Here is a 26897-nt window from a genome sequence, read left to right as displayed (position 1 = left end):
TCACAGAATGCAGGCCAAAAAAATTAACAACAGTAGAATTTTTTTTGGAAACAACCATAGTTTTGATCCAATGTCTAATTGTAAATTTTACAGTTGGCAATTCAAGAGAAATCTTTCAAATATGAGCAAAAATTTGAACTGATTTTTTTGTGGTCGCCGGTATCAGGAATCGCCCCCCCCTCAAAAAATAATTGTGTTGTTTGACATTTTTTCCATACAGAGAACATTTCTACACATTTTCAAAAGTTCTTTTATTCTTTGTATAAAATAATCCATTATCGATCTTTAAAACATTCAGGTTAGCAAAGCATCACATTGCCATATTAACACTTGTTTTTCAAAAATAAAGTAAAACCAAATATTACAAAAAAAAAAATTCAATTTATTTAAATATAACATTTTTTGAAAACTTTTAATATTTCAAGATGTTGAAACTTCAAAAGAACTTATCTATAACAGAGATTTGCCTTATCAAATGTGCTGCAATCTGATTGAACAATTTATTCGGTTTAGATTTTTTACTAACATCTAATAGCTAACGTTTAATAAAAGTGAATGAGGTTGTATGAAACAGTGATTAGTTAAATTGGAAAAGTTGGTGTTATGTCAAAGTAGATTGCAAAGCCAGGCACATCATTATGATCCCAGGTCTCAATGTAATTTAATTCAATTTTTCACCTATTCACAAAAATTGAAAAGGCGAACCTACTCCAACTATCCTGGCCTCCACCCCAGACCCAGTTGTGCATAGCGGCCATGGTGCCCTGTGTTGCAGATGTAGTGGTCAATACACCACAATACCCACCCCTGGAAGGAGTATCCTTCAACTCGCTCACAATAGCAAGTACTCATTGGTGATCTTGGATCATGTGACCATGCTGACCAATAGGAAGCACTTTTTTCTTCAGGGACACCTTAATGGTAGAAGAAGCCTCAGATTTACTTGAATCGGTGCCCACCAATGAGAACTTCCCATTGCAAACCTTATGATGGATACTCACTCAAGGGCTGGGAATTGCAGTATATTTATGGACCACTACACCGTAAGCACTAGGCATCTATGTGCATTGGGGTCCGGAGTGGTGGCCAGGATATTTGGGATTAATTCCACCTTTTCTTCTTTTATTTAAAGTTGAAATTACCCTTTAAATTTCAGTTGATCTTTCAGTTTCAATCTGCTGAGTACATCCCAGGTGTGTCAAAACTAAAGGTGTGCAATGCGTTACAGTTTATTTCCTTTAGAAAGCAACCACAGCCTGAGTGGAAAATCCTATCCCCTGCCAGCATGATGCGGCGAGAAGGAGAGTTATTCTTAGTGTGGAAGCTGTGGTCTCTCTGCAGAGGTCTGATGTCCCTTAAGCAGGAATGTAAGCTTTGCTGATTGCAGAGCTCTGACTCAGTAGGGACCAGGGACGGACTGACAACTCATGGGGCCCCTGGGCAATAGGGGATCATGAGGCCCCTGTGTCCTTGCCCACACTCAAAAAGGCCTATGAAAAAGGTACCAGGGGCATCTCATGGGGCCACCTACTGACTCCGGGCCCTCGGGCAGTGCCCGAGTTTCCAAATGGTCAGTCCGCCCCTGGTAGGGACTGTGTCAGATCTCTGCAGAGAGACCACTGCTCCCACTCTGAGTCTGAGGATCCTTCTGTGCAGCATGCTGTCAAGGGACAGGCTTCTCTATTCAGGATGTGGCTGCTTTCTAAACAAAACCAACTGTAAGCCTTTGCACACCTTTTGTTCCAATGTAACTGGAAAGTAATATGTCAATTAAACAGTTCGATTGGACTTTAGATATTTTAGTTCTTGCCTATATAAACATAAAATTACTAGAGTGTACAATCAGACAGTAACTTGATTGGCCAATTTAAGAAAAAAATGGCAGTTTTTCCTATCAAGCATCTAGACATTTCAATTTTTAATTTATTAAATCGGATACAAATACATCAACATGTATTTCAAACTTAGACTGTAAAATATATTATTTATTTCTATCTAAATATATTATATTAAAAGAATATTTACAGATTTTGTCTTTTTCCTTTTTCTCTTTTTTTTTTTTTTTTTTTTTTAAAGCAAAGCAGATAGTTTAAAAAAAATTAGGGCTGAGCACCAAAATAATAAGCTGAAAAGGTAGACATTATGGAGCGTTATTAACTAAATCAATAGAGGTTTTCTATGGTAAAACACACAGAAAAAATGTTTTAAAATGTAAAAATACTTTTTTTCTGGATTATGTTGGAAAGATAGTGCTGTGAGCACACAACAAATAATAAAAATATATATATAAAAACTTTCAGAATCCAGAAATGTTCTAGTTTGCATTGATTTAAAATTCATTGCTTCCTAATACCATGTTGTTTACTGGCTTTGAATATAAACTTTTAGCATAATGCGTTTTTTTTTGTTTTTTTAAACTCTTTTGGCAGTGTTACATATAGATTTCAAGATGGCTATAGAGACTTTAAACAGGCATTTGAACTTCGTGGTAGACATCTTGACCATTTTCTTCTTCTAAAATGACAGAGGCGTCATCAGCGTCCAACTGAAAAAGAGTAAAATGGAGATTGTTAAATGAGAAGGGCATCGTGATATTATACAGGGTCCAGGTCTCTTTGCATTGCATGATGATCTCAGGATACGTAAAATCTGCCTTGTGTTTGGCACATACAAGTCATTACCAGGGGCGGACTGACCATTTGGAAACTCGGGCACTGCCCGAGGGCCCGGGGTTAGTAGGGGGCCCCATGAGATGCCCCTGGTACCTTTTTCATAGGCTTTTTTGAGTTTGGCCAAGGACACAGGGGCCCCATGATCCCCTATTGCCCAGGGGCCCCATGAGTTGTCAGTCCGCCCCTGGTCAGTACCATGTTATGGAATGCATCATGACTTAAATGGGCAAAATGACAGATACTCTTTAGTCCTTCCCTCGACTAAACAGTCTATTTTTGCTTTGGAGACTTTGGCCGTGGTCACACTGACAAACCTAAGAGACCATTCCATCATTCCCTTGGTGGCCAAAGCAACAAGAGGCCACTCTATTGATACTTCCTCAACAGGCTCTGTAACATTTTGGCCAGTGAGGAAGTGATGCCAAATAAATGGTTGAGCTGATGATTTGCCACTTGGGATAAGCTTGACTTAACCTCCAGGTTTGGTCCAAACCCAAATTCGACCAAATCTGGACATCAGCTGTCAGTACCGGGCCAATGGGCTGCAAGGCAGAGGATTCCCTGCAGCTGCACATACATAAGGAGGTGGGGATGATCCACATGGCCCTATTGGGTCAAAGTCATTGATCAAATACTATGTGGTAATGTGGCCATACTAGACTAAGGTTGTCGTGAAGATCACCGTCTTTTTGTGTACATGCAGCTGCAGGGAGGGGAATGTCCTGGTCACAGCTGATTGGCTTGGCAATGGCAGCTTCCGTCTGGGTTCTACTGAACTTGGGTTCAGACCAAACCCAAGCTCATTAGAATTTGCCACCAGTGACCAGATTGCTTATGTGTCATTGTTGCTAAAGCAGCAGGTTCCTCTAATTCATTGGGGCTTAGGCCCATATCACACGAGACATTTTGTAGCTTAGTAGCCAGCTACAAATCTCCAGAGAAAACAAGCACAGAGATTTGTAGCTTCTACAACATTGATAGTGTGCTATGGCCTCATGGGGTAGATGAGGGTGAAAAACAGAGAAAAAAAACACATATGTAGACATTGGAATACAACCTCAGTGCTCCAGGTAAAGAAGTTCCATAAGATATAAAAGATTACCTGCTGATCTCTTGATTCACCTATAAATGATTTTCTCAACCGTAAACAGAGATTCTGAGGGATTCTTCATAAGATCCCATCTGTATATGTGTATCTCTTTATTTAAACCCCCCCCCCCAATCACTCACACATACCACTTGTGGTACATACCACCTATCTGGTTAAAGTGGTTCATTTGTCAACAGTCAATACAACTACAACAATAGTAGAGGTATATTTTGCTTTGATGAATATGGTGGGAAATGCTACTGATTTAGAACAGTGGTTCTCAGCCAGCCCCCTGCCCCTATGGCCCACTATCTCACTGACACCAATGATTTGAAGGACTATTCTTCCCTGAGGTTCACTAGCCCACTGACACCAATGATTTGAAGAACTATTTGTCTTTGGGTCCCACTATCCCCTGACACCGGTGATTTCAAGGACTATTTTTCCCTGGGGCCCACTATCCCACTGACACCAATGATTTGAATGACTATTTATCCTTGGGGCCCACTATCCTATTGACACCAATAACCTGAAGAACTATTCTTCTCTACAATCCACTATCCCACTGACACCAATGATTTGAATGACTATTTATCCTTGGGGCCCACTATCCCATTGACACCAATAACCTGAAGAACTATCTTTCCCTACAATTCACTATCCCACTGACACCAATGATTTGAAGGACTTTGATTCCCTGGGGCCCATTATTACACTGACACCAGTGATTTGAAGGACTATTTATCCTTGGGGCCCACTATTCCACTGATGCCAATGATTTGAAAGACTGTTCTTCCGTAGGGGTCACTATCCCACTGACACTAATAATTTGAAGGACTATTCTTCCTTGGGGCTCACAATTCCACTGAAACCAATGATTTGAAGGACTATTCTTCCCTGGGGCTCACTATTCCACTCTCACCAGTGATTTAAAGGACTATTTATCTTTGGGGCTCACTATCCCACTCACACTACTTATTTGAAGGACTATTCTTCCCAGGGGGTTACTATTCCACTGACATCAAGGATTTGAAGTACTATTTATCCTTGGGGCCCATTATCACAATGATGCCAATGATCTGAAGGACTATTCTTCCCTAGGGGGTCACTATCCCACTGACACCAATGATTTGAAGAATTATTCTTCCATGGGGCCCACTATCCAACTGACACCAGTAATTGGAAGGACTATTAATCCCTGGGGACCACTATCCCACTTACACCAATGATTTGAAGGACTATATATCCCTGGGGCCCACTATCTCACTGACACCACTGATTTGAAGGACTATTTATCCCTGGGGCCCACTATCCCACTGACACCAGTGGTCTGAAGGACTATTCATCCCTGAGGGTCACTATCCCACTGGCACCACTGATTTTAAAGAGTATTCTTCCCTGAGGGTCACTATCCCACTGACACCAGTTATTTGAGCAGCTATTCTAATTTTTGTAATTGTGTCTATTTAAATTATTTTTTACTGGTTACTCCCCATTTTTATGCATTTTAAACATATATTTGAATTCTACATGAGTATAAATCTTTTATTTACTGTTGAGGCATGGAAGGGTTAGGAAGATTTTACCGTGCCCTGGTCTCACCAAGGTTAAGAAGCACTGATTTAAAATATACTGTACTATTACACAGCGAGTCTATGCAAGGCACCCTATTTTTCTGGACTTTGTAGCAATCCAATAGCCCCATAAGCAGGGGCGGACTGACCATTCGAGCACTCAAGCACTGCCCAGGGTCAGTATGGGGCCCAATGAAATGCCCCTGGTACCTTTTATAGGCTTTTTTGGGTGTGCTTTGAGTGTGGGCAAGGACACAGGGGCCCCATGATCCCCCATTGCCCGGGGGCTCCATGAGTTGTCAGTCCGCCCCAGCCCATAAGGTTTTAGTCCTGCTCTTGTATTCAGTATTATTTGTGCAAAGCATTGGGTCTCAAACAACCAAGAAGCTTACAAGAGTTTTCAGAAATACTTACACACTTGAGTTCCAGGCTGCTAAAGATTTTGGGAAGAAGGAATTTGCGGAGTGGCACGGTGAGGATGAGGAGGAAGGGCAAAGCCAGAGAGGCAGGGGTTAACATTACTGCAAACAGCCCCACCAGGCAGATCATCTGGATCAGAGTGAAGACGTGCATGCGCCAAGTCTTTACCTAGAGGAAAAAGTCAACAATAGGCAATATTCACTTTCAGTAATGGAACCTACAGCCAAGCATTAAAACAAACCTGGCATCACAAATATTTTCTTTTCATCCCATGTATATGTATGCTACGTAAAATGTAATTTTAACATTTGCAGGTATTTGCTGATCTTAGAGATCACAATACTCCCCCCTGACAATGCCTTCATCTGCTTTTCTTTCTGGAAGGGTTGATCCATCTTTGTGTAGGCATCATTCAAGGTCTACGACTACTTTCTGGACTGAGATCCTAGCTCAGAGAAGACCCTTTTTTTTAAATCCTGTACAGTCTTGGCTGTGTTCACAAATGTCTATCACACATTAGCCCCCTGCTACAGCCTCTCATTTTGGGAAGGTAATGCCATTTGATGAAAGCTAAAGGATGGCTTTCTCATGATGAAAGGTTGAACTTTTTGAAATTTTGCTGAATGAATTTTGAAAACATAATCCAATTAGCTAAAAATGTTTTGTAACTGCCCTTTATATCTATATTTTCTTTTTATTGTACTGTTTTTACCTAATCTTTTATTATTTCTCATTACCATTACGAGTTTAATATTCAACTTTTTCATTGTGCTTAGCATCATTATTCTACATTAACTATTCTCCTTTCCATCATAACTGCCCTATTTCCCTATCAATCCCTGTCAGTTCTTACCCTAGTGACATAGGACTCCTTTGGGTGATATTTAGGAGGCTTTAGAGTAAGCAAGATCCGGTCAAACAGCTGTATTCCACTCAGAGAGGTGACACCCATGTACAGGAAGATACCAAAAAGAACGGCCAATGGGATGAGGGACAGAACTGGTTCCATTAAGATTGAGAGACCTGCAAGGAAAGGGAAGATTGCAGTTGAATACATTAAAATGTAAAGACAAGTATTGGGCAAGTATGTATAGAAATCCTTAAGCCGGCCATTGACAGTTCAAATCTTGGCCAGTTCAGCAGGGACCAGCCGAAATTAGAAGAGTGTATGGGCAGGTTGGATGTACCCAAGTTGATCAATTGATCAACTTTAGTACAAGCAGCCTGTCAGATTTTACATGAGATTATTGCCAGTGGCTATTATAGCCACTAGAATTAAGTACTGTGTTCTCCTGGTAGGGACGGCTCCCCCCACCCTACCATGGGGAGAGCACAATAGCTCCGCGGGAGGGATTTCCTCACTGACTGTGTTGACAACACAGGCAACACAATTGCAGGAAAGAAAATCATAGTTACATACTTAGTCTGGCTGAAAAAAGACAAAAGTCCATCCAGTTCAACCATAAAAAAAAAAAAAGTTATAATCCTACACCCACAGTTGATCCAGAGGAAGGCAAAAAAAAACAGCAAAGCACGATGCAATTTGCTCCTGCAGGAAAAAAAAATTCCTTCTTGATCCCCCGAGAGGCAATCAAATATTCCCTGGATCAACTTTACCTTCAAATGTTAGTATCCAGTTATATTCTGTGTATCTAGGAAATAATCCAGACCTTTTTTAAAGCAATCCACTGAGCTGGCCAGAACCAACTCTTGAGGGAGTCTATTCCACATTTTCACAGCTCTCACAGTGAAGAAACCTTTCCGTGTTTGGAGATTAAATTTATTTTCCTCCAGACGTAAAGAGTACCCCCTTGTCCTCTGTGATGACCTCAGGGTGAATAACTCTACACCGAGTTCACTATATGAACCACTGATGTATTATACATGGAGATCATATCCCCCCTTATGTATTATACATGGTGATCATATCCCCCCTTATGTATTATACATGGAGATCATATCCCCCCTTATGTATTATACATGGAGATCATATCCCCCCTTATGTATTATACATGGAGATCATATCCTCCCTTATGTATTATACATGGAGATCATATCCCCCCTTATGTATTATACATGGAGATCATATCCTCCCTTATGTATTATACATGGAGATCATATCCCCCTTATGTATTATACATGGAGATCATATCCCCCCTTATGTATTATACATGGAGATCATATCCCCCTTATGTATTATACATGGAGATCATATCCCCCTTATGTATTATACATGGAGATCATATCCCCCCTTATGTATTATACATGGTGATCATATCCCCCCTTATGTATTATACATGGAGATCATATCCCCCCTTATGTATTATACATGGAGATCATATCCCCCCTTATGTATTATACATGGAGATCATATCCCCCCTTATGTATTATACATGGAGATCATATCCCCCCCTTATGTATTATACATGGAGATCATATCCCCCCTTATGTATTATACATGGAGATCATATCCCCCCTTATGTATTATACATGGTGATCATATCCCCCCTTATGTATTATACATGGAGATCATATCCCCCCTTATGTATTATACATGGAGATCATATCCCCCCTTATGTATTATACATGGAGATCATATCCCCCCTTATGTATTATACATGGAGATCATATCCCCCTTATGTATTATACATGGAGATCATATCCCCCCCTTATGTTTTATACATGGAGATCATATCCCCCCCTTATGTATTATACATGGAGATCATATCCCCCCCTTATGTATTATACATGGTGATCATATCCCCCCCTTATGTATTATACATGGAGATCATATCCCCCCTTATGTATTATACATGGAGATCATATCTCCCCTTATGTATTATACATGGAGATCATATCCCCCCTTATGTATTATACATGGAGATCATATCCCCCTTATGTATTATACATGGAGATCATATCCCCCCTTATGTATTATACATGTTGATCATACCCCCCCTTATGTATTATACATGGAGATCATATCCCCCCTTAGTTTCCTCTTCTCAAGAGGGAATAAATTCAGTTCCTCTAATCTTTCCTCATAGCTGAGCTCCTCCATGCCTCTTATCAGTTTGGTTGTCCTTCTCTGCACTTTTTCCAGTTCCCCAATGTTCTTTTTGTGAATTGGTGCCCAAAACTGAACTGCATATTCCAGATGAGGTCTTACTAATGATTTGTACCGGGGGAAATGATATCTCTCTGTCTGGAGTCTATACCTCTTTTAATACAAGAGAGGATTTTGCTCGCTTTAGAACCCGCAGCTTGGGATTGCATGTTATTATTAAGCTTGTGATCTACCAGAACCCCCAGATCCTTCTCCACCATTGATTCCCCCAGTTGTACCCCCCCTAGTATGTATGACGCATGCATATTCTTAGCCCCCAAGTGCAGAACCTTACATTTATCAACATTACACCCAGGGGCGGACTGACAACTCATGGGGCCCCCGGGCAATAGGGGATCATGGGGCCCCTGAGTCCTCGTCCACACTCAAACCACACCCAAAAAAGCCTATAAAAGGTACCAGGGGCATCTCATGGGGCCCCCTACTGACCCCGGGCCCTCGAGCAGTGCCCGAGTACCCGAATGGTCAGTCCACCCCTGATTACACCTCATTTGCCACATAGTTGCCCAATTACACAGAGCATTGAGGTCGGCTTGTAAGTTGAAGACATCCTGTAAGGACGTTATTCCACTGCACAGCTTGGTGTCATCTGCAAAGACTGAAATGGGATTTTTAATCCGAGACCCTATATCTTTTATAAATCGCTCCATCTATTGCCGGCTGTAGATTACTATGAGAGCCATGGAAACTTGTTTCATTTGAGCTAGTGTACCTATCTAAAATCTATTGAGATAAACAGTCTGTTATCTGTGTTTTATTCAAACCTGTGTCCAGGCTCAGGACGTTCAAGTATATAAATGTTAACATGTACCTAAACTGATCAACAGAAATGTAATATTCTACAGCTTACCAGTCCTTAAATGTGGTGCCTTCCTGTTCTAGGGTGACAACACTTACACACCATACTGTGAGGAGCACCCTAAAAAAAGGATTACAGAGCACACTCCTTCTCATGAGGAGTAGTAGTAGTCAGGGGCGGACTGACTATTTGGAAACTCGGGCACTGCCCGAGGGCCCGGGGTCAGTAGGGGGACCCATGATATGCCCTTGGTACCTTTTTCATAGGCTTTTTTGAGTTTGGGCAAGGACACAGGGGCCCCATGATCCCCTATTGCCTGGGGGCCCCATGAGTTGTCAGTCCGCCCCTGGTAGTAGTCTTGAGAGATTGCTTGGAATCCTTGCGTAATTTTTCAACCTTACTATGTATCTGATAAAAATGCAGCACAAGCAGAGAACACAGAAGTTTATCAGCTGACAAGGATCTCTGGCAGCACTAGCATGTACTTTTTGCACTTATCAAACAGGTATAACAAGATGATTTGAATGGTATAATGACCAGATCAAAATGAAGCAAATAAAAGAAATTCATTTTGAAGCCTAGGGCACACTATACGTTTTTATTTCGTTCACCTGATCGGGCTGAACAAAAAAAATAAAACTGACAGATCGCTGCACTAACAGAACAAGAGATGTTAGTACAGCGATCTCCCCCCTGTGCTATTGTATTCTGACAGGGGGACTGCCCCCCGCCGGAACACACTGGTTAGCGCTCGCAGCCATTGGCTGATGATTTTCAAGCATGTTCGTTCAATGGAAGCCTGTCGAACAGGCATCTGTACACACTGGCTGAGAGTCGCCCAATTTCTTCTGTAATGCCTGATTTCGGCCAATATTCCCCCATGTGTACTTGCATTAGCATTTACATACACTTTGACATGCAGCAAACAAACTTTAAAACAAACCCACATTGACCTCGGTAGCTGCAGACACTGTGGAGCGATTCAAAGTTCACATCAGGAGCACTGAAGTCATAGTTTTCTCAGCAGTTCAACGTTCCCTGTTCCCCCATCGGATGGGAGGGGGACTAGGGGAAGCTGAGCTGCTAAGTCTGTGCTGGGAGAGAAAACTGATTTAACGAATCGCTGCTGGGGGGGTCAGCACTGGGAGCTAAGCTGCTGAGGGAAGAACTTCGGTGCTCCTACTGTGAACTTTGAGGATGAATTGCTTCAAAGTGCCCGCAGCTACAAAGGTAAGTGAGGGTTTGTTTTAAAGCTCAATTACTCCTCGTTAAAATGTGTAAATATCCATAGCCTGGCCACAACTTCATATTGAAGTGAACCTGTCATCCATTCTGAAAAACAATATAAAAAAGTGACTACTGATTTGACAAGAAAAACATCCATGTGATATTGCTTATAGTTTTTTAATGAGGCCTTCATTTTGGACCTAAACCCCATCCTGATGCTATGTCCTGCTCATGTGCTGGCTATAGACCAATCAAAATGTCATTATTGGCCAGCAAAGCACTTTCATTGGGTTTGATGTGAGAGAAGGGGTTTATGCTCACAGTTATGGAAGTGTAAGGTTTCACTAGCAATATGAAAGCAATCTTAGACTGGGCCCCAAAGAGGTTTTGGAGTTCCTGGATTTACATCTCTGGCTTCTCTGGGGCTCAGTAGGGGGAATTACATTTCCTACTGCATACTACATATTGTAAAAAAATAAATAAATAATAATAATTATAATAATAATAATACAGCAGTGAGACACTCCTGGTTCCTGGAATTGTTGGACCTTTGCCTGCTGCATTGAAATAATTTTTTTTCCAGTCATTATGATTAGTTATATAGTGATTCATGTTCCTCCAAGAATAGTGGGACTAGTGACAAAAAGTATTATAAAATGTTGGCACATACTATTCTCCATGCTTCTCTGCATCTAGGTCCTTGCCTGTTCACATCCCATTGTGTGTAGTTTACATCTATTTATGACCCAGTTTCTATTTTGTGTTTCCTATAAATCTGTACACCCTCAAGGTGAACTTCATCCTGTCTTGTTTTATAGTCTTTGTCAGAAAGGAAGGAGTGAGAGGTCACTGTAGCTCCAGGCAGAACGTGGTTTATGACAGTCAGAGGAGGGCAATGCATGCATTCTGATTAAATATACATGTACACCATCTTGCACACACATTAGAACAAAACTACAAGTCCACCAAATTCTTCGATGCAGATGTCTCTTAGAATTACCCTGATACAGTTATTTAAAACATCACTTTGATAATTAATTTGATATTAAAAGCGCTGTAATTAAAATAAAGATAAAATAAGAGTAAACCCCCCATATGGAAGAAAAATATATATTTAAAAAATATTCTTCCCAAATATATTGCCATATATTTGAAATACTACAATTTTGGCCATATTCAATTATATATATATATATATATATATATATATATATACAGTCAGGTCCATAAATATTGGGACATCAACACAATTCTAACATTTTTGGCTTCATACACCACCACAATGGATTTGAAATGAAACAAACAAGATGTGCTTTAACTGCAGACTGTCAGCTTTAATTTGAGGGTATTGACATCCAAATTAGGTGAACGGTGTAGGAATTACAACAGTTTGCATAAGTGCCTCTCACTTTTTAAGGGACCAAAAGTAATGGGACAATTGGCTTATCAGATGTTCCATGGCCAGGTGTGTGTTATTCCCTCATTATCCCAATTACAATGAGCAGATAAAAGGTCCAGAGTTCATTTCAAGTGTGCTATTTGCATTTGGAATCTGTTGCTGTCAACTCTCAAGATGAGATCCAAAGAGCTGTCACTATCAGTGAAACAAGCCATCATTAGGCTGAAAAAACAAAACAAACCCATCAGAGAGATAGCAAAAACATTAGGCATGGCCAAAACAACTGTTTGGAACATTCTTAAAAAGAAGGAACGCACCGGTGAGCTCAGCAACACCAAAAAACCTGGAAGACCACGGAAAACAACTGTGGTGGATGACCAAAGAATTCTTTCCCTGGTGAAGAAAACACCCTTCACAACAGTTGGCCAGATCAAGAACACTCTCCAGGAGGTAGGTGTATGTGTGTCAAAGTCAACAATCAAGAGAAGACTTCACCAGAGTGAATACAGAGGGTTCACCACAAGATGTAAACCATTGGTGAGCCTCAAAAACAGGAAGGCCAGATTAGAGTTTGCCAAACGACATGTAAAAAAGCCTTCACAGTTCTGGAACAACATCCTATGGACAGATGAGACCAAGATCAACTTGTACCAGAGTGATGGGAAGAGAAGAGTATGGAGAAGGAAAGGAACTGCTCATGATCCTAAGCATACCACCTCATCAGTGAAGCATAGTGGTGGTAGTGTCATGGCGTGGGCATGTATGGCTGCCAATGGAACTGGTTCTCTTGTATTTATTGATGATGTGACTGCTGACAAAAGCAGCAGGATGAATTCTGAAGTGTTTCGGGCAATATTATCTACTCATATTCAGCCAAATGCTTCAGAACTCATTGGACGCCGCTTCACAGTGCAGATGGACAATGACCCAAAGCATACTGCAAAAGCAACCAAAGAGTTTTTTATGGGAAAGAAGTGGAATGTTATGCAATGGCCAAGTCAGTCACCTGACCTGAATCCGATTGAGCATTTCACTTGCTGAAGACAAAACTGAAGGGAAAATGCCCCAAGAACAAGCAGGAACTGAAGACAGTTGCAGTAGAGGCCTGGCAGAGCATCACCAGGGATGAAACCCAGCGTCTGCTGATGTCTATGCGTTCCACACTTCAGGCTGTAATTGACTGCAAAGGATTTGTAACCAAGTATTAAAAAGTGAAAGTTTGATTTATGATTATTATTTTGTCCCATTACTTTTGGTCCCTTGTCAAGTGGGAGGCACATATGCAAAGTGTTGTCATTCCTACACTGTTCACCTGATTTGGATGTAAATACCCTCAAATTAAAGCTGACAGTCTGCAGTTAAAGCACATCTTGTTTGTTTCATTTCAAATCCATTGTGGTGGTGTATAGAGCCAAAAATGTTAGAATTGTGTCGATGTCCCAATATTTATGGACCTGACTGTATATATATATATATATACACATAACATATAAAAAAGATATTTTAACATATACTTGTAAATGCATTCCAAAAATGTAGATATGTATTATTAAAGACATACAGTATATTTGAAATGTATTTTTAAAAATATTTTGTAATAATAACGCATTTCAACATGCAGTGTGTATATTTGTATGTATGTGTATGTATGTGTATATATATATATATATATATATATATATATATATATGTGTGTGTATGTATGTATGTATGTATGTACGTACGTACGTACGTATGTATATATATATATTGAATATGGACAAAATTGTAGTATTTCAAATATATGGCAATATATTTGGGAAGAATATTTTTAAAATATATTTCACATATTTTTTCTAAGCAGAGATAACCTGTAAAACTAATTGTCAAAATGTAGATCCAGACAAACAGACAGCTGAAGTTATATGTAACTCTCAAGGCCTTCTTCCCACCCCAAGGTTTCCCCATTATTTCTACAAGTAATAGATGGCCTCAATCACAAATAGAAAGGTCTAGGAGGCTCTAGGTCAGTGGTTCTCAACCTTCCTAATGCCGCAACCCTTTAATACAGTTCCTTATGTTGTGGTGACCCCCAACCAGGGGGCAATAGGGGATCATGGGGCCGCTGTGTCCTTGCCCAAACTCAAAAAAGCCTATGAAAAAAGGTACCAGGGGCATCTCATGGGGCCCCCCACTGACCCCGGGCCCTCAGGCAGTGCCTGAGTTTCCAAATGGTCAGTCCGCCCCTGCCTCCAACCATAAAATTATTTACCCAGTAATTATAATTCATGAAGTGTCGTTTTACCTCCAATACTGCTGCTTTCAACACAGCAGCTGCTTTCTACACAGTAGCTGCTCTTTACACACTGGAAATATGTGTTTTCCGAAGGTCTTAGGTGACCCCTGTGAAAGGGTTGTTCGACCCCCAAAAGGGTCGCGACCCACAGGTTGAGAACCACTGCTCTAGGGGATGGGGCCAAGCTCAGCTGTTACATATGACAAGATCTGCAGTGGAGTGGTAGCAGTAGTACAAGATATGAGAGGGCCCCAAAGATTGAAATAGTGTTCCAGATGAGTACATTTCTCCCCAAGGACAAGGGATGGGAATATATCTGCTCATTCACACAAGAGTTGCATAAGTGCTGGGACCATTGTGATTCTTGTCTGATGCTGATAAATGTGCACACATGCACCCTTCCGGTGTCCTGGTAGCTCAAACCAGCTAAATGTTACCAAGTTCTTTTTTGATATCAAACTATATTCGAAGTATCCATATAAACAGACTTTATATTTCCATAAACTCAGATGAAAAGAACAAAGTGTGGCTCCCAACATGAGCCGGCTTTTGTACCCAATATATGTTTGGGACAGTATCAGCACAGCATTGATAAAATACATTTCAAGTACTAATAAGCATCAATAACTTAAAGTGGTTCTAAAGGTAATTTTAATGCATTCCCTACATTAAGGTAAAAATGTTTTGCCACTTACTGATCTCCCCCAACACTTACTTGACTCCTATATCGATCCAGCTCTATGCCCGGCTGCCAGTCTTCTCTACCCTCTCTATGCTCTCACAAGCTTTGCTGAGAGCAGCAAGAGTCATTGGCTCCTGCTGCTGTCAATCAAATGATGTAAAGAGGGAGCAGGGATGGAGCCGAGCTGCACTGTGTTTGCCTATAGATGCACACAGCCCAGCTTGGGTGCAAGCTCACATGTATGTCCCAACAGCAAGCCTTTTGCTAAAGGAAGACACACAGAAGAGGAGGAGCCAAGATCAGCGGCTGGGGACACTCTCTGCAAAACCATTGAACAGAGGTGGGAATACCATGTTTATTACTTTAATTACAAAATGCCTTTAGAACAGCTTTAAAGTTCGAACATCATCAATGTACTTACTTTGTAGCAGAAGATGGGTTGGGACCTGCTTGTTTTGTTAATACTTACTAGGGCCAAAAGATGACAAGCAATGCTTGAAGTCTACAGAAAGTAATTATTGGGCTGTATAGGAACAACCCTTGCAGTCAACGTGCTGATAAAGTCCTCTGCTATTCTTCATGAACATGACATAACCGTTGGTAGTTCCAAGCTTCAGTGTTTACCACACTCCAACAACTAGTCTACACTCACTAAACCAAGACCACCCTGTTATCCACCTGCTAGCCAAGACAATATTTGATACACATTGAATATACTTACCCACAAGAAGAGCCACCAGCAGTCCACTGACCCTTTGTTCGATAACACGCTCTATCTGAGGCTTTTCTCCTTTTGACATGATGGTGAGAGCGTTGGCATGGCTGACTGTACGCACTGTTGTGGCGCTGAGCCAAGGTAATCCAAAGAGGGCACATACACCACCCATTCCCACAATCAGCAAGAGATCCAAGTGGAATCCAGAGCCCTTCACTGCTTTCCTCTCTGGTTTACTGACGATGAGCCTGCAGGACAGATAGAAAGATCAGGCACCTGCTTTAGAGGGGGAAATAAACACACTATACTGTATATATATTTATTGCTGTTGTAAGGCTGACCATATGCTGCTGAAACTTCCAAATGATGTGGCCAAGTTAAAGAAAAATGGTCTACCATCTTAAAGATTTTAAATAAAAGTCCTTTCTTGAAACAGGTAATACTGGGTACCTGCTATTACCATTGTTGAAAAGTGTCTTTGGTGCATCTTTCTGATCCTGGTTATACTTTTGTAATAATAGGAAGTTAACTTTGTCAGGTGTGGGACTAGATCCTGCTCCCTAAGCTAAGTCTTACCAACTTGCCTTCTCCTGTCAAATGAGAATTTCACAGTGGCCATAAAAAAGATGGAATAATAGTTGGGTGGATCCTATCTCTGGGGTGAGGCTTAGCACAACATTAGGTAATGTAAGGCCTTAGTAACTAAGTAAAACCAGGGAACAAGGGGCCCATCACAGATATCGTCCAAACCTGTGGTGCCTGTTGTTGGGCAGGTTTAGTTTAAATTGCTTTAATGTTCACCAAAAGGATGTCCTAAGACAATTATGGCCTTAAGAGGTTAATAGTTGAGAAATTTTGCAGAGCAATGAAGAAATTATATGCTAGTACTATTCCAAATTTCTATCCATTGCATGGAGGCACAAACTGGAGCAGCCACCTTTAGTTTTTACTCAGATATGTTTATTAGTCCTTTTCCTTTATATATATTGTATGTTATGTAGAATGACCATAGACAATATCTTCAGCCAAACCTTCCCAGGTTGCCAGGATCTTGTAATGGATATCTAACACCAAAGGGTACCCTAAAGTGCCTATGTCATGATGAAGAAAAACACCCATGTGTTTGAAGAATTGGCCATACCCCAATTTATATCATGCTCACTACATCAAAGACAGTGACTTGGTGACCTTCGCTACCCCAAGACTAGTATGAGGAATATGAAGTAGGGTATAGCTACTCCACCACACTATGTCACCAAGGTGTTTCACCTTCTATAATTGGCAGCAGATGGTTCTTCAAATGACTTGTTCCATATACGTCCTTCAACTGCCACACATCATCACAGATCATCAGCTGATAGATGAGGTGGACATGGACAAATAAGGACTCTAATTTGATGGCAATAGTTCTCATTCTGCTGCTGCAAAAAGTATCTAAAAGGAAAGTGTTCATTTTTTGTTGCATTTTGTTAGTTTTGAGTTAGGATTGGGCTGTCAGGCAGCAAAGCCACAACATGAGGTCTATTTCCATCTTTAGAACCTGGCTGCAAGATCTGCTAGATTCTTACGTGGTAATTTGAGATTCCATGAAGATGAGGATGAAGACAAGCAAGGCAGGGACTATAGAGGCAAACATCATCCAGATAGGGAAAGGATTAATGGTAGTGTTTAGTCCCAATGGTGAGATGAACCAGTCTCGATCTTGAGGTCGGGAAACACTAAGACCCTTGGGAAGAGACAGTTTCTGGAAACACAGGGAATATAGATTATAATTTTTATATCAGAACATGCATGTGAAAATAGGCATAAGCTCAAATTTTCTAAACGGCTTGGAGTGAAATCTGAACTCCAGCGGTACCTTACGTTTTGCACATTTTTACGTGCATATCTGCTCTGATTTTGCTGCACACTGTGAATGTTTCACAATGCATTAGAAGCTGCAGCAAGTCAAATTGAACAATGAACTCCTGGTGTGGCTTAATTTAAAATCTCTTTGTTTAACACAATAACATAAATATGTAATGTCCATCTTTTATGAAAGTGAAAGTCATATAAAAAATAATAATACTGTTATAGTATCTCAAAATATGTATTGCATACAACCATCATTTAGTTTCTCTTCAATGTACAGTGAAGAAAATAAGTATTTGATCCCCTGCTGATTTTGAATGTTTGCCCACTCACAAAGAAACAGACAATAGGTCGTGGATGGGTGTTCAAGCATGACAATAACCCAAAATACAAGGCCAAGGCAACAAAGGAGTGGCTCAAGAAGAAGCACATTAAGGTCTTGGAGTGGTCTAACCAGTCTGCAGACCTTAATCCAATTGAAAATCTATGGAGGGAGCTGAAAGTTCGAGTTACCAAAGGTCAGCCACCAAACCGTAATGACTTGGAGAGGATCTGCCAAGAGGAGTGGGCCAAAATCCCTCCTGAGATGTGTGCAAACCTGGTGGCCAACTACAGGAAACATCTGACCTCTGTGATTGCCAACAAGGGATTTGCCACCAAGTACTAAGTCATGTTTTGTGAAGGGAATCAAATACTTACTTCCCTCATGAACATGCAAATCAGTGCATCCTTTGTTAGACATGCATTTCTTTTAAATTTTTTGCTGCTATTCTGTCTCTGTGTTATAATACACCTACCATTTGATTTTTAGACTGATTATTTCTTTGTGAGTGGGCAAACATTCAAAATCAGCAGGGGATCAAATACGTATTTCCTTCACTGTATGTACATGCATCCAGATCACTTTATAAATGAACATTCCTACAATCTGAACATATGGCATTATATTACACCACATTAACTGGAAACAGGCTCACCTTTGTGTATGTATCCTTAATAAAGAAATCAATTGACACCATGACAAGAATGGCAATAGGGACACCAAAGTCTCCAATGATACGACGGAGCTGAAAGAGAAACATTTTGGTTAATTTGCTGATAGATACAATACAACCCAATGAGATATAATCACAATTCTATTCAAAGCATAGCCTGCTATCAAGTAGATGATTGAGGCAGCTGGAACTTCAAGTTCATGAAAGTGGGGGGTCTTCTGATTGTGAAAACCAGTTCTAAATTTTTGGAGCTCTTGGATATCCCAAGAATTGAGTAACAGTGGGACGAAGAACCAGTCTAAGTATTCTGTTTTTTTTTAACCTTGATGGATAATGGTTCCATACATGAACCGAATATTTATTTATTAGTTTATTTTAATTGTTATTGCTAGTACTTGGCATAAACACAACAATGAAATACCAGTTTTGAGTGGCCTTTTTGAGTGGTTCGATGACTTAATATTTAAGGACCATCCTTACCTTGCCAGGGAAGAAGCTACTGTTCTTGAACTGACGCAGGAAGTAGGCAATAAAGAAGGCTCCAGCCATGAGAACGAGAGAGAGCAGAGCTGTGTTTGGTTGGGGATGGTCTGGTAAAAACACTACGGATACATTATAGGACCCTATGAGCGGATGTGCTATGAAGATCTGTGTAAGAAATGGAAAATTAGTCATTTACCTAATTAGTCATTTAAAAACAAATGTATAATATTGTGTAAAATGCTTATGCAAATTCGACCTGTTTCCTATTTAGTGGGATCCAGTACACTATACAAACTGGTACTACAGTCAGGTCCATAAATATTGGGACATCGACACAATTCTAACATTTTTGGCTCTATACACCACCGCAATGGATTTGAAATGAAACGAACAAGATGTGTTTTAACTGCAGACTGTCAGCTTTAATTTGAGGGTATTTACATCCAAATCAGGTGAACGGTGTAGGAATTACAACAGTTTGCATATGTGCCTCCCACATGTTAAGGGACCAAAAGTAATGGGACAATTGGCTTCTCAGCTGTTCCATGGCCAGGTGTGTGTTATTCCCTCATTATCCCAATTACAATGAGCAGATAAAAGGTCCAGAGTTCATTTCAAGTGTGCTATTTGCATTTGGAATCTGTTGCTGTCAACTCTCAAGATGAGATCCAAAGAGCTGTCACTATCAGTGAAGCAAGCCATCATTAGGCTGAAAAAAACAAAACAAACCCATCAGAGAGATAGCAAAAACATTAGGCGTGGCCAAAACAACTGTTTGGAACATTCTTAAAAAGAAGGAACGCACCAGTGAGCTCAGCAACACCAAAAGACCCGGACGACCACAGAAAACTGTGGTGGATGACTGAAGAATTCTTTCCCTGGTGAAGAAAACACCCTTCACAACAGTTGGCCAGATCAAGAACACTCTCCAGGAGGTAGGTGTATGTGTGTCAAAGTCAACAATCAAGAGAAGACTTCACCGGAGTGAATACAGAGGGTTCACCACAAGATGGAAACCATTGGTGAGCCTCAAAAACAGGAAGGCCAGATTAGAGTTTGCCAAACGACATCTAAAAAAGCCTTCACAGTTCTGGAACAACATCCTATGGACAGATGAGACTAAGATCAACTTGTACCAGAGTGATGGGAAGAGAAGAGTATGGAGAAGGAAAGGAACTGCTCATGATCCTAAGCATACCACCTCATCAGTGAAGCATGGTGGTGGTAGTGTCATGGCGTGGGCATGTATGGCTGCCAACGGAACTGGTTCTCTTGTATTTATTGATGTGACTTCTGACAAAAGCAGCAGGATGAATTCTGAAGTGTTTCGGGCAATATTATCTGCTGATATTCAGCCAAATGTTTCAGAACTCATTGGATGCCGCTTCACAGTGCAGATGGACAATGACCTAAAGCATACTGCAAAAGCAACCAAAGAGTTTTTTAAGGGAAAGAAGTGGAATGTTATGCAATGGCCAAGTCAATCACCTGACCTGAATCTGATTGAGCATGCATTTCACTTGCTGAAGACAAAACTGAAGGGAAAATGCCCCAAGAACAAGCAGGAACTGATGACAGGTGTAGTAGAGGCCGGGCAGAGCATAACCAGGGATGAAACCCAGCGTCTGGTCATGTCTATGCATTCCAGACATCAGGCTGTAATTGACTGCAAAGGATTTGTAACCAAGTATTAAAAAGTGAAAGTTTGATTTATGATTATTATTCTGTCCCATTACTTTTGGTCCCTTAACAAGTGGGAGGCACATATGCAAACTGTTGTAATTCCTACACCGTTCACCTGATTTGGATGTAAATACCCTCAAATTAAAGCTGACAGTCTGCAGTTAAAGCACATCTTGTTCGTTTAATTTCAAATCCATTGTGGTGGTGTATAGAGCCAAAAATGTTAGAATTGTGTCGATGTCCCAATATTTATGGACCTGACTGTATATTCCCAAGAAGCAGAAACAGCACCATATGTCCTTCTTTTGAGGTTAGGAATGACCCCAGCAATTGTTTTTTTAGTATTAGGCCAATTGCAGTGGACTGCAGTCATTCTGCTAATTGCTTAAACCTGTATTTCTAAGTCTATGATGCATGGTAGGACACTTGTAGGACTATTTAACACATGTCCATCTTCTAAGCTGTCAACTCCACATTTTTTTCAACTTTTTCCAAGAACTTCCCTCTGGGCTTATACCTTCCCTACTGCAATCTCCAAATATAGATGTCTCAGTACAGATATATATAGTATAGATGTCTTCTTTTTTCCAATAGGAAGAAGACTTAGATATCCACTCCACATCTTTGCTTCTTTGCTCCTCATTCCAAGACTGAATTGATGCCTTTAATACCACAATCTGATATTGATAAAGGCATCAGCACATTAAGGGGTCCACTATGCAGATAGATTAATGATTTCCATTAGCTGTTTTGTCTACCGAGTGGGAGAACTGGGAAAATTCTCTCTATGGCTCCTAGATGTGTACATTTTGACCTGAGATTTCTCATATCAAAACTGAATCAGTCCTGTAAGTTCTTGTAGACCTTTCACCTAAATGGATGATCAAATAACAGGACCATGAGTTAGGTGTAGGTGCTAACACTTGTGTACAGTAGTGAAATGTCATTGTGTTGTCATTTAGACCCCCAACTCACCTTGGCTACGTTGGCAAACGTCTCATAGATGAAAATGAGTGAGATCAGGAAGGAAAATATCTCCTGTGTGAATCTGGAAATGAAGCGCACCAGGAAGCTTCCTTCGCAGGCCACAACAATGATGACAATCAGAATCAGCCACAATCCAATCCACACACGACCCACAATGTATTCAATGCCTTGGCTGTCACAGAACTAAGGGGCACAAAAAGTAAGGATTGGTGACCAATGACAATTTCCTTTATTTTGCTCTTGCCCTTAAAAGTTACATATGGGTTAATATTTGGGAAGTCAACATTTTGAAAATCAACAGGCTTATAGAGAAGCTGTAACATTTTCATACATATTTTAAGTATGTGATAATAGCCTTAAATGTTTTTTTATAGGCTTTTTTTTATAGTATATAAGTACTAGTATAGCCTGCAAACCAAAAGCACAATATAAATTGGATTAAATATAATTGAATTGTTCAAAGGTTCACCATAATTTTAAAGCATTTTTAAACATTCAAATGCTTTCAAATCAAATAATTTGACATTGTCTTTTTTTTCTAAAGAAAATGTACAATTTTCCATCCAAGTATAGTATGTTCTTACAGGTAGGTCAAATATTTCATATGGTTCTTTGTGCTCAAAATCAAGAATGATGGATAAGACTTACGTTAAAATAAGCTTCCTCAAACACCAGAAGAGGTCCAGAGAAACCTAGAATAAGTAGAGGCTGGGCACCAAGGAGACAGAAGAGAATACCCTGAATAGCTGTAGACACCATCAGCTCTGGGACACCCATCCATTTCTGTGTTTTCTGAGCTGTAAAGAAGGATAAATGGGTATATCTATATGATGTTTTTTAAATTGTCATTGAAGGTCCCTGAAGTTTTCCATAAACTCCATAGAGATGCAATATAAATCCATAAGCCTATTTTTGCTAGATTTTAATAGTGTACAGAAGAGTTAGAACCATTGTTGGCTTTACTTACTGTCTATGCCCCTACTTAGGAGGTTTAATATTACTAATTGCACTGATGACCATTGTCACCAAGAAAGAAAATGATGGGAAATCCAAACGTTTATGGCTGTCTTCAGAATGAGTAAAGGAACTCTTAGTCCAATGGGGACACATTTTCTAGTGACTACTGTCAGAGAAGGGATCTTTTTTTTAATTGATGAAAGGTGTGGTGGAAACAGTGGCTTAATTCTAAGTGAGCGCAGCTGAATGAAGAAAATTCCAAATGAAGGGAGAAAAGCAAAGATAATCAAGAACACAGAAAGGATACTATGGCAAGAAATAGCCTTCCCCTTAATTCCTAATGGTATCCTACAAGCCTCAAAGCATTTCAGTCTAAGTGCACAGGGTTTTAGGAACCTAGCAATGCTAATGTGTATTACCCAATTATGCTGGCACAATGTCCAGCATCTGATATCAGATGCTTACCCATTAAACCTCCAAAAGTGATGGCAGGGGAGAGGGCAGCAAAGTAGATAAAGATGACAGCAGCCAGACACTGCGGGTTTAGAGCATCACGTATGTCACTGAGGTACTTGGGGTAACGTCTTTTGATGTCACGAACCAGACCACCAAAAGGCTTTCCTGTTCTCTGCAGGGGGTCTTCTTGGGGCTCCTCTTTTTTTAGATCTGTGCAACAAAAAAGAAGTAATAATAAATAGCACAATTTGATGCTATGCCAGAAATACATCCCTCAGAAGCAAAATGTACTGTTTCTTGCACTAATGAAGGCTAACAAGGTCCAACAAGCTCTTTTGCTAGCTGGATAAATAGCTCCAAACATAGGGTATATCCAGGGGCGGACTGACAACTCATGGGACCCTCGGGCAATAGGGGATCATGGGGCCCCTGTGTCCTTGGCCAAACTCAAAAAAGCCTATGAAAAAGGTACCAGGGGCATCTCATGGGGCCCCCTACTGACCCCAGGCCCTCGGGCAGTGTCCGAGTTTCCAAATGGTCAGTCCGCCCCTGGGTATATCAGTACTATAAACCAGTAATTCTAGTTAAAACTTAACCACATGGTTCAGAAATATATATTTCACACTGTACATGGTCCTTAAGTCAAAGTAACTGAACAAAAACATAGCTTAGTGGAGAATCACTTGGCAGATGCATTAAAAACTGTGAAATTGCAATTTACAGCTTCTTAGAAAATGCCCACCATGATGCCTTGATAATGTGCATTGACTTAATATTGCTATAGCAGTCAAAGTAGTTTGGACATCCATGTCCTAATTTTCACATCTGGTTTATGTTGAGTTCTATGTACCTTTGTGTCCACCTGGCACAATTTTCACCGACTGGTATCTCTTCCTAAGCAGGTTCTGCTGAACTGGTACCAGATCCTTCAGTAGCTGTTCATTTGTTGAGTCAGTGGGAGGAAGAACTATACAACAATCCAAAAAGGCATCTAGAGATTGGAGAAGATCCTCACGGCCACCAGCAAGGTACATCTCTGTGCGGAACACCTGCAGAGAAGAATGTGTCAATAATTAAAACAGCAGTTTGGTAAATTGAAAAAAAGTTAATATAATAAAATGGAAATCTGAAAGGATCATTGTAGGGTAATATGTCAGAACTATTGTATTGATTCATCGTCTATATATAATGCATAAATATTTTGCAGTGCTGTAAAGCATTATTCTTAACCCCATTAAAGTGTATGTCTGGGATAAAAAAAAACCGTACCGAAAAATACCCATCGATTCTATAAGGGATGAGAAGAGGGGTAGGTGTCCTGTAATCCAGCAGTGGAGAACTTCGCTCAATGATTTTTTGGCAGATCAAGAGGTACGTTTATGCTATTAATACCCCAAAGACATGCTGGTAGGTTAATTGGATCCTGTCTAAATTGGCCCTAGTATGTGTATGTATGAATGTGAGTTAGGGACCTTAGATTGTACACCCCTTGAGGGTTAGGGACTGATGTGAATGTACAATATATATGTGTAAAGCCCTGCGTAAATTGACAGTGCTATATAAGTACCTGAAATAAATTAATTAATTAATATCAGTATTCATTATTGAAAAAAGGGAATGAAAGAATATCGCATGAGTGGTAAATTTAGAGTTGACTCCACCTATGTATTCATAATAATTAGCATTACATAGAAGTATAGACACAGGTTTTATCTGGCATACTACTCACTCTTTCAGCCATCATGCTAGACACAGCCCTCCCCACTTCATGGTAGCTGGTGGTGGCGTTCTTGGGGCCAAGAAGGATGAACATGAACCTGATAGGAAGAGGAGCTTCGATGACTGAATCCAGATGAACGGCCTCCTTCAGACGTATGAAAGCCAATGTGTGGTTCTCCAGAAAGTTTGCACAGCCTGTGGTGTGGGTAGATGATGGGGATGAGAATGGCATGATAAGCAGAACATGTCTGGAGGGTCCAGACAAAGAGTAAGGATGAGGAGGAGAAGATAAAAGCATGAAGAATGAAGACTACCTGGAAGGTAGATGGTGATAAAAGAAGAAAGAGAACAATTAAAAGACAAAGTGAGCCAGACAACACTCCTAGCCAATAGTTTTTTTTTATTTTTGGGTGATAATTCCCAACACAAACAATAAGTAACAATTAAATATGACAGAGTGAATTTAACTAAACCAAAATTCAGCAAAGATTGGCAGATTCACTGTATATTCAATATTTTACATCTGCAGTCTCCAAAATGCTGTCCGGGGGCCAGATGTGGCTCTTTGCTTGCCTTTATCTCATCCATGGGGCATTATTCCATCCACTGACACCAACAACGGGGCATAATTCCTGTCACTGGCACCAATAATGGTACACTATTCCTCCCACAGAAACCAACAAAAGGGCAGAATTCCTCCCACCAACACCAATGAATGATGGTGCACAATTATTTCCATTGACACCAACGAATGGATAGAATTCCTTCCAATGATATCAATGATGGGCCACTATTCCATCCACTGACACAAACGATGGGGCACTATTCCTCTCATTGACATCAATGAAAGGGCTCAATTCCTCCCACTGACACCAAGGAAAGGGCACAATTCCTTCTACTGACACCAAAGATGGGGCAGAATTCCCTCCACTGGTACCAACCATGGGGCACTATTCCTTCCACTGACACAAACGATGGGGCAGTATTCCTCTCATTGACATCAATGAAAGGGCTCAATTCCTCCCATTGACACCAAGGAAAGGGCACAATTCCTTCTACTGACACTAACGATGGGGCAGAATTCCCTCCACTGATACCAACCATGGGACACTATTCCTTCCACTGACAGTAAAGATAGAGCATTGTTTACTCCCACTAGAAACCAGGCCATTTTCTACTCCCACTGGCTAAAGCCTGCCCCCCAAAGTCTCAAGGACAGTAAACTGACCCTTTGTTTAAGTTTGGAGACCTATGTTTTAGACTATAGTCTTTGCAAATTTGCAAAATGAAGTCAAAACAGAGCTATACATAAGCAACTAAATACACAGCTGAAATAAATACTGGACTTGAACTATTTCAGCAGCCAAAAGATTTTTAATTCTGTTCAGCCAGTCCTGAAATGCATTCACCCCTGTCAAAGTGCATAGCATGGATCCTGCCTAAATTACTCTCTACTTCAGTTAAAGCTACAAAGATTAGACAAGGGCCTGCCTCAGACTGTGGCTTAATAAAGAAACAGTCTGATTAGATCGTCACTTAACTCTCTTCTTCTATCAGCAAGCTTTCTAGGTTTGATTGAGAGCAGGATGCAATGCAATAGGTCCAGACTGGATACTTTTTGAGAAATTACAGGAAGCTAATATAAAGACTAAAGGGTGTAACAAAGGTATAGCGAGCGCTACGGGTAAGTAAATGTAAGCAGCTAAACACCAAACAAAGGTAACCAAAAAACCTTTCAATAATCAATAAAGGGAGAAAGATAGGTGTAGCGCTTTGAATCAGAGTG

At 40.5% G+C, this 26897-nt stretch overlaps 1 protein-coding gene across 1 annotated transcript in view; it reads right to left on the bottom strand.

Moving 5' to 3' along the window:
• Positions 1–226: 226 nt before the first annotated feature.
• The window catches only part of SLC4A1 (solute carrier family 4 member 1 (Diego blood group)), an 85858-nt gene continuing 59187 nt past the window's right edge, over positions 227–26897 (bottom strand). The window contains exons 9-20 of the mRNA XM_089674513.1: positions 25122–25306; positions 24243–24441; positions 23402–23602; positions 22628–22776; positions 21968–22162; positions 19307–19474; positions 18809–18898; positions 17549–17724; positions 15987–16228; positions 6610–6779; positions 5751–5924; positions 227–2545 (exon numbers count right to left, since the gene is read on the bottom strand). Of these exons, the coding sequence (XP_089530639.1) occupies positions 2465–2545; positions 5751–5924; positions 6610–6779; positions 15987–16228; positions 17549–17724; positions 18809–18898; positions 19307–19474; positions 21968–22162; positions 22628–22776; positions 23402–23602; positions 24243–24441; positions 25122–25306 (2030 nt within the window). The 3' untranslated portion in view covers positions 227–2464. The remainder of the gene's footprint in view (positions 2546–5750; positions 5925–6609; positions 6780–15986; positions 16229–17548; positions 17725–18808; positions 18899–19306; positions 19475–21967; positions 22163–22627; positions 22777–23401; positions 23603–24242; positions 24442–25121; positions 25307–26897) is intronic.

The sequence above is a fragment of the Staurois parvus genome, unplaced genomic scaffold (genome assembly GCF_062004578.1).
Source record: "Staurois parvus isolate SC_StPar_1 unplaced genomic scaffold, SC_StPar_1.0 ptg000151l, whole genome shotgun sequence".
NCBI lineage: Eukaryota > Metazoa > Chordata > Amphibia > Anura > Ranidae > Staurois > Staurois parvus.
This window is presented reverse-complemented; position numbering and strand designations above follow the sequence as displayed.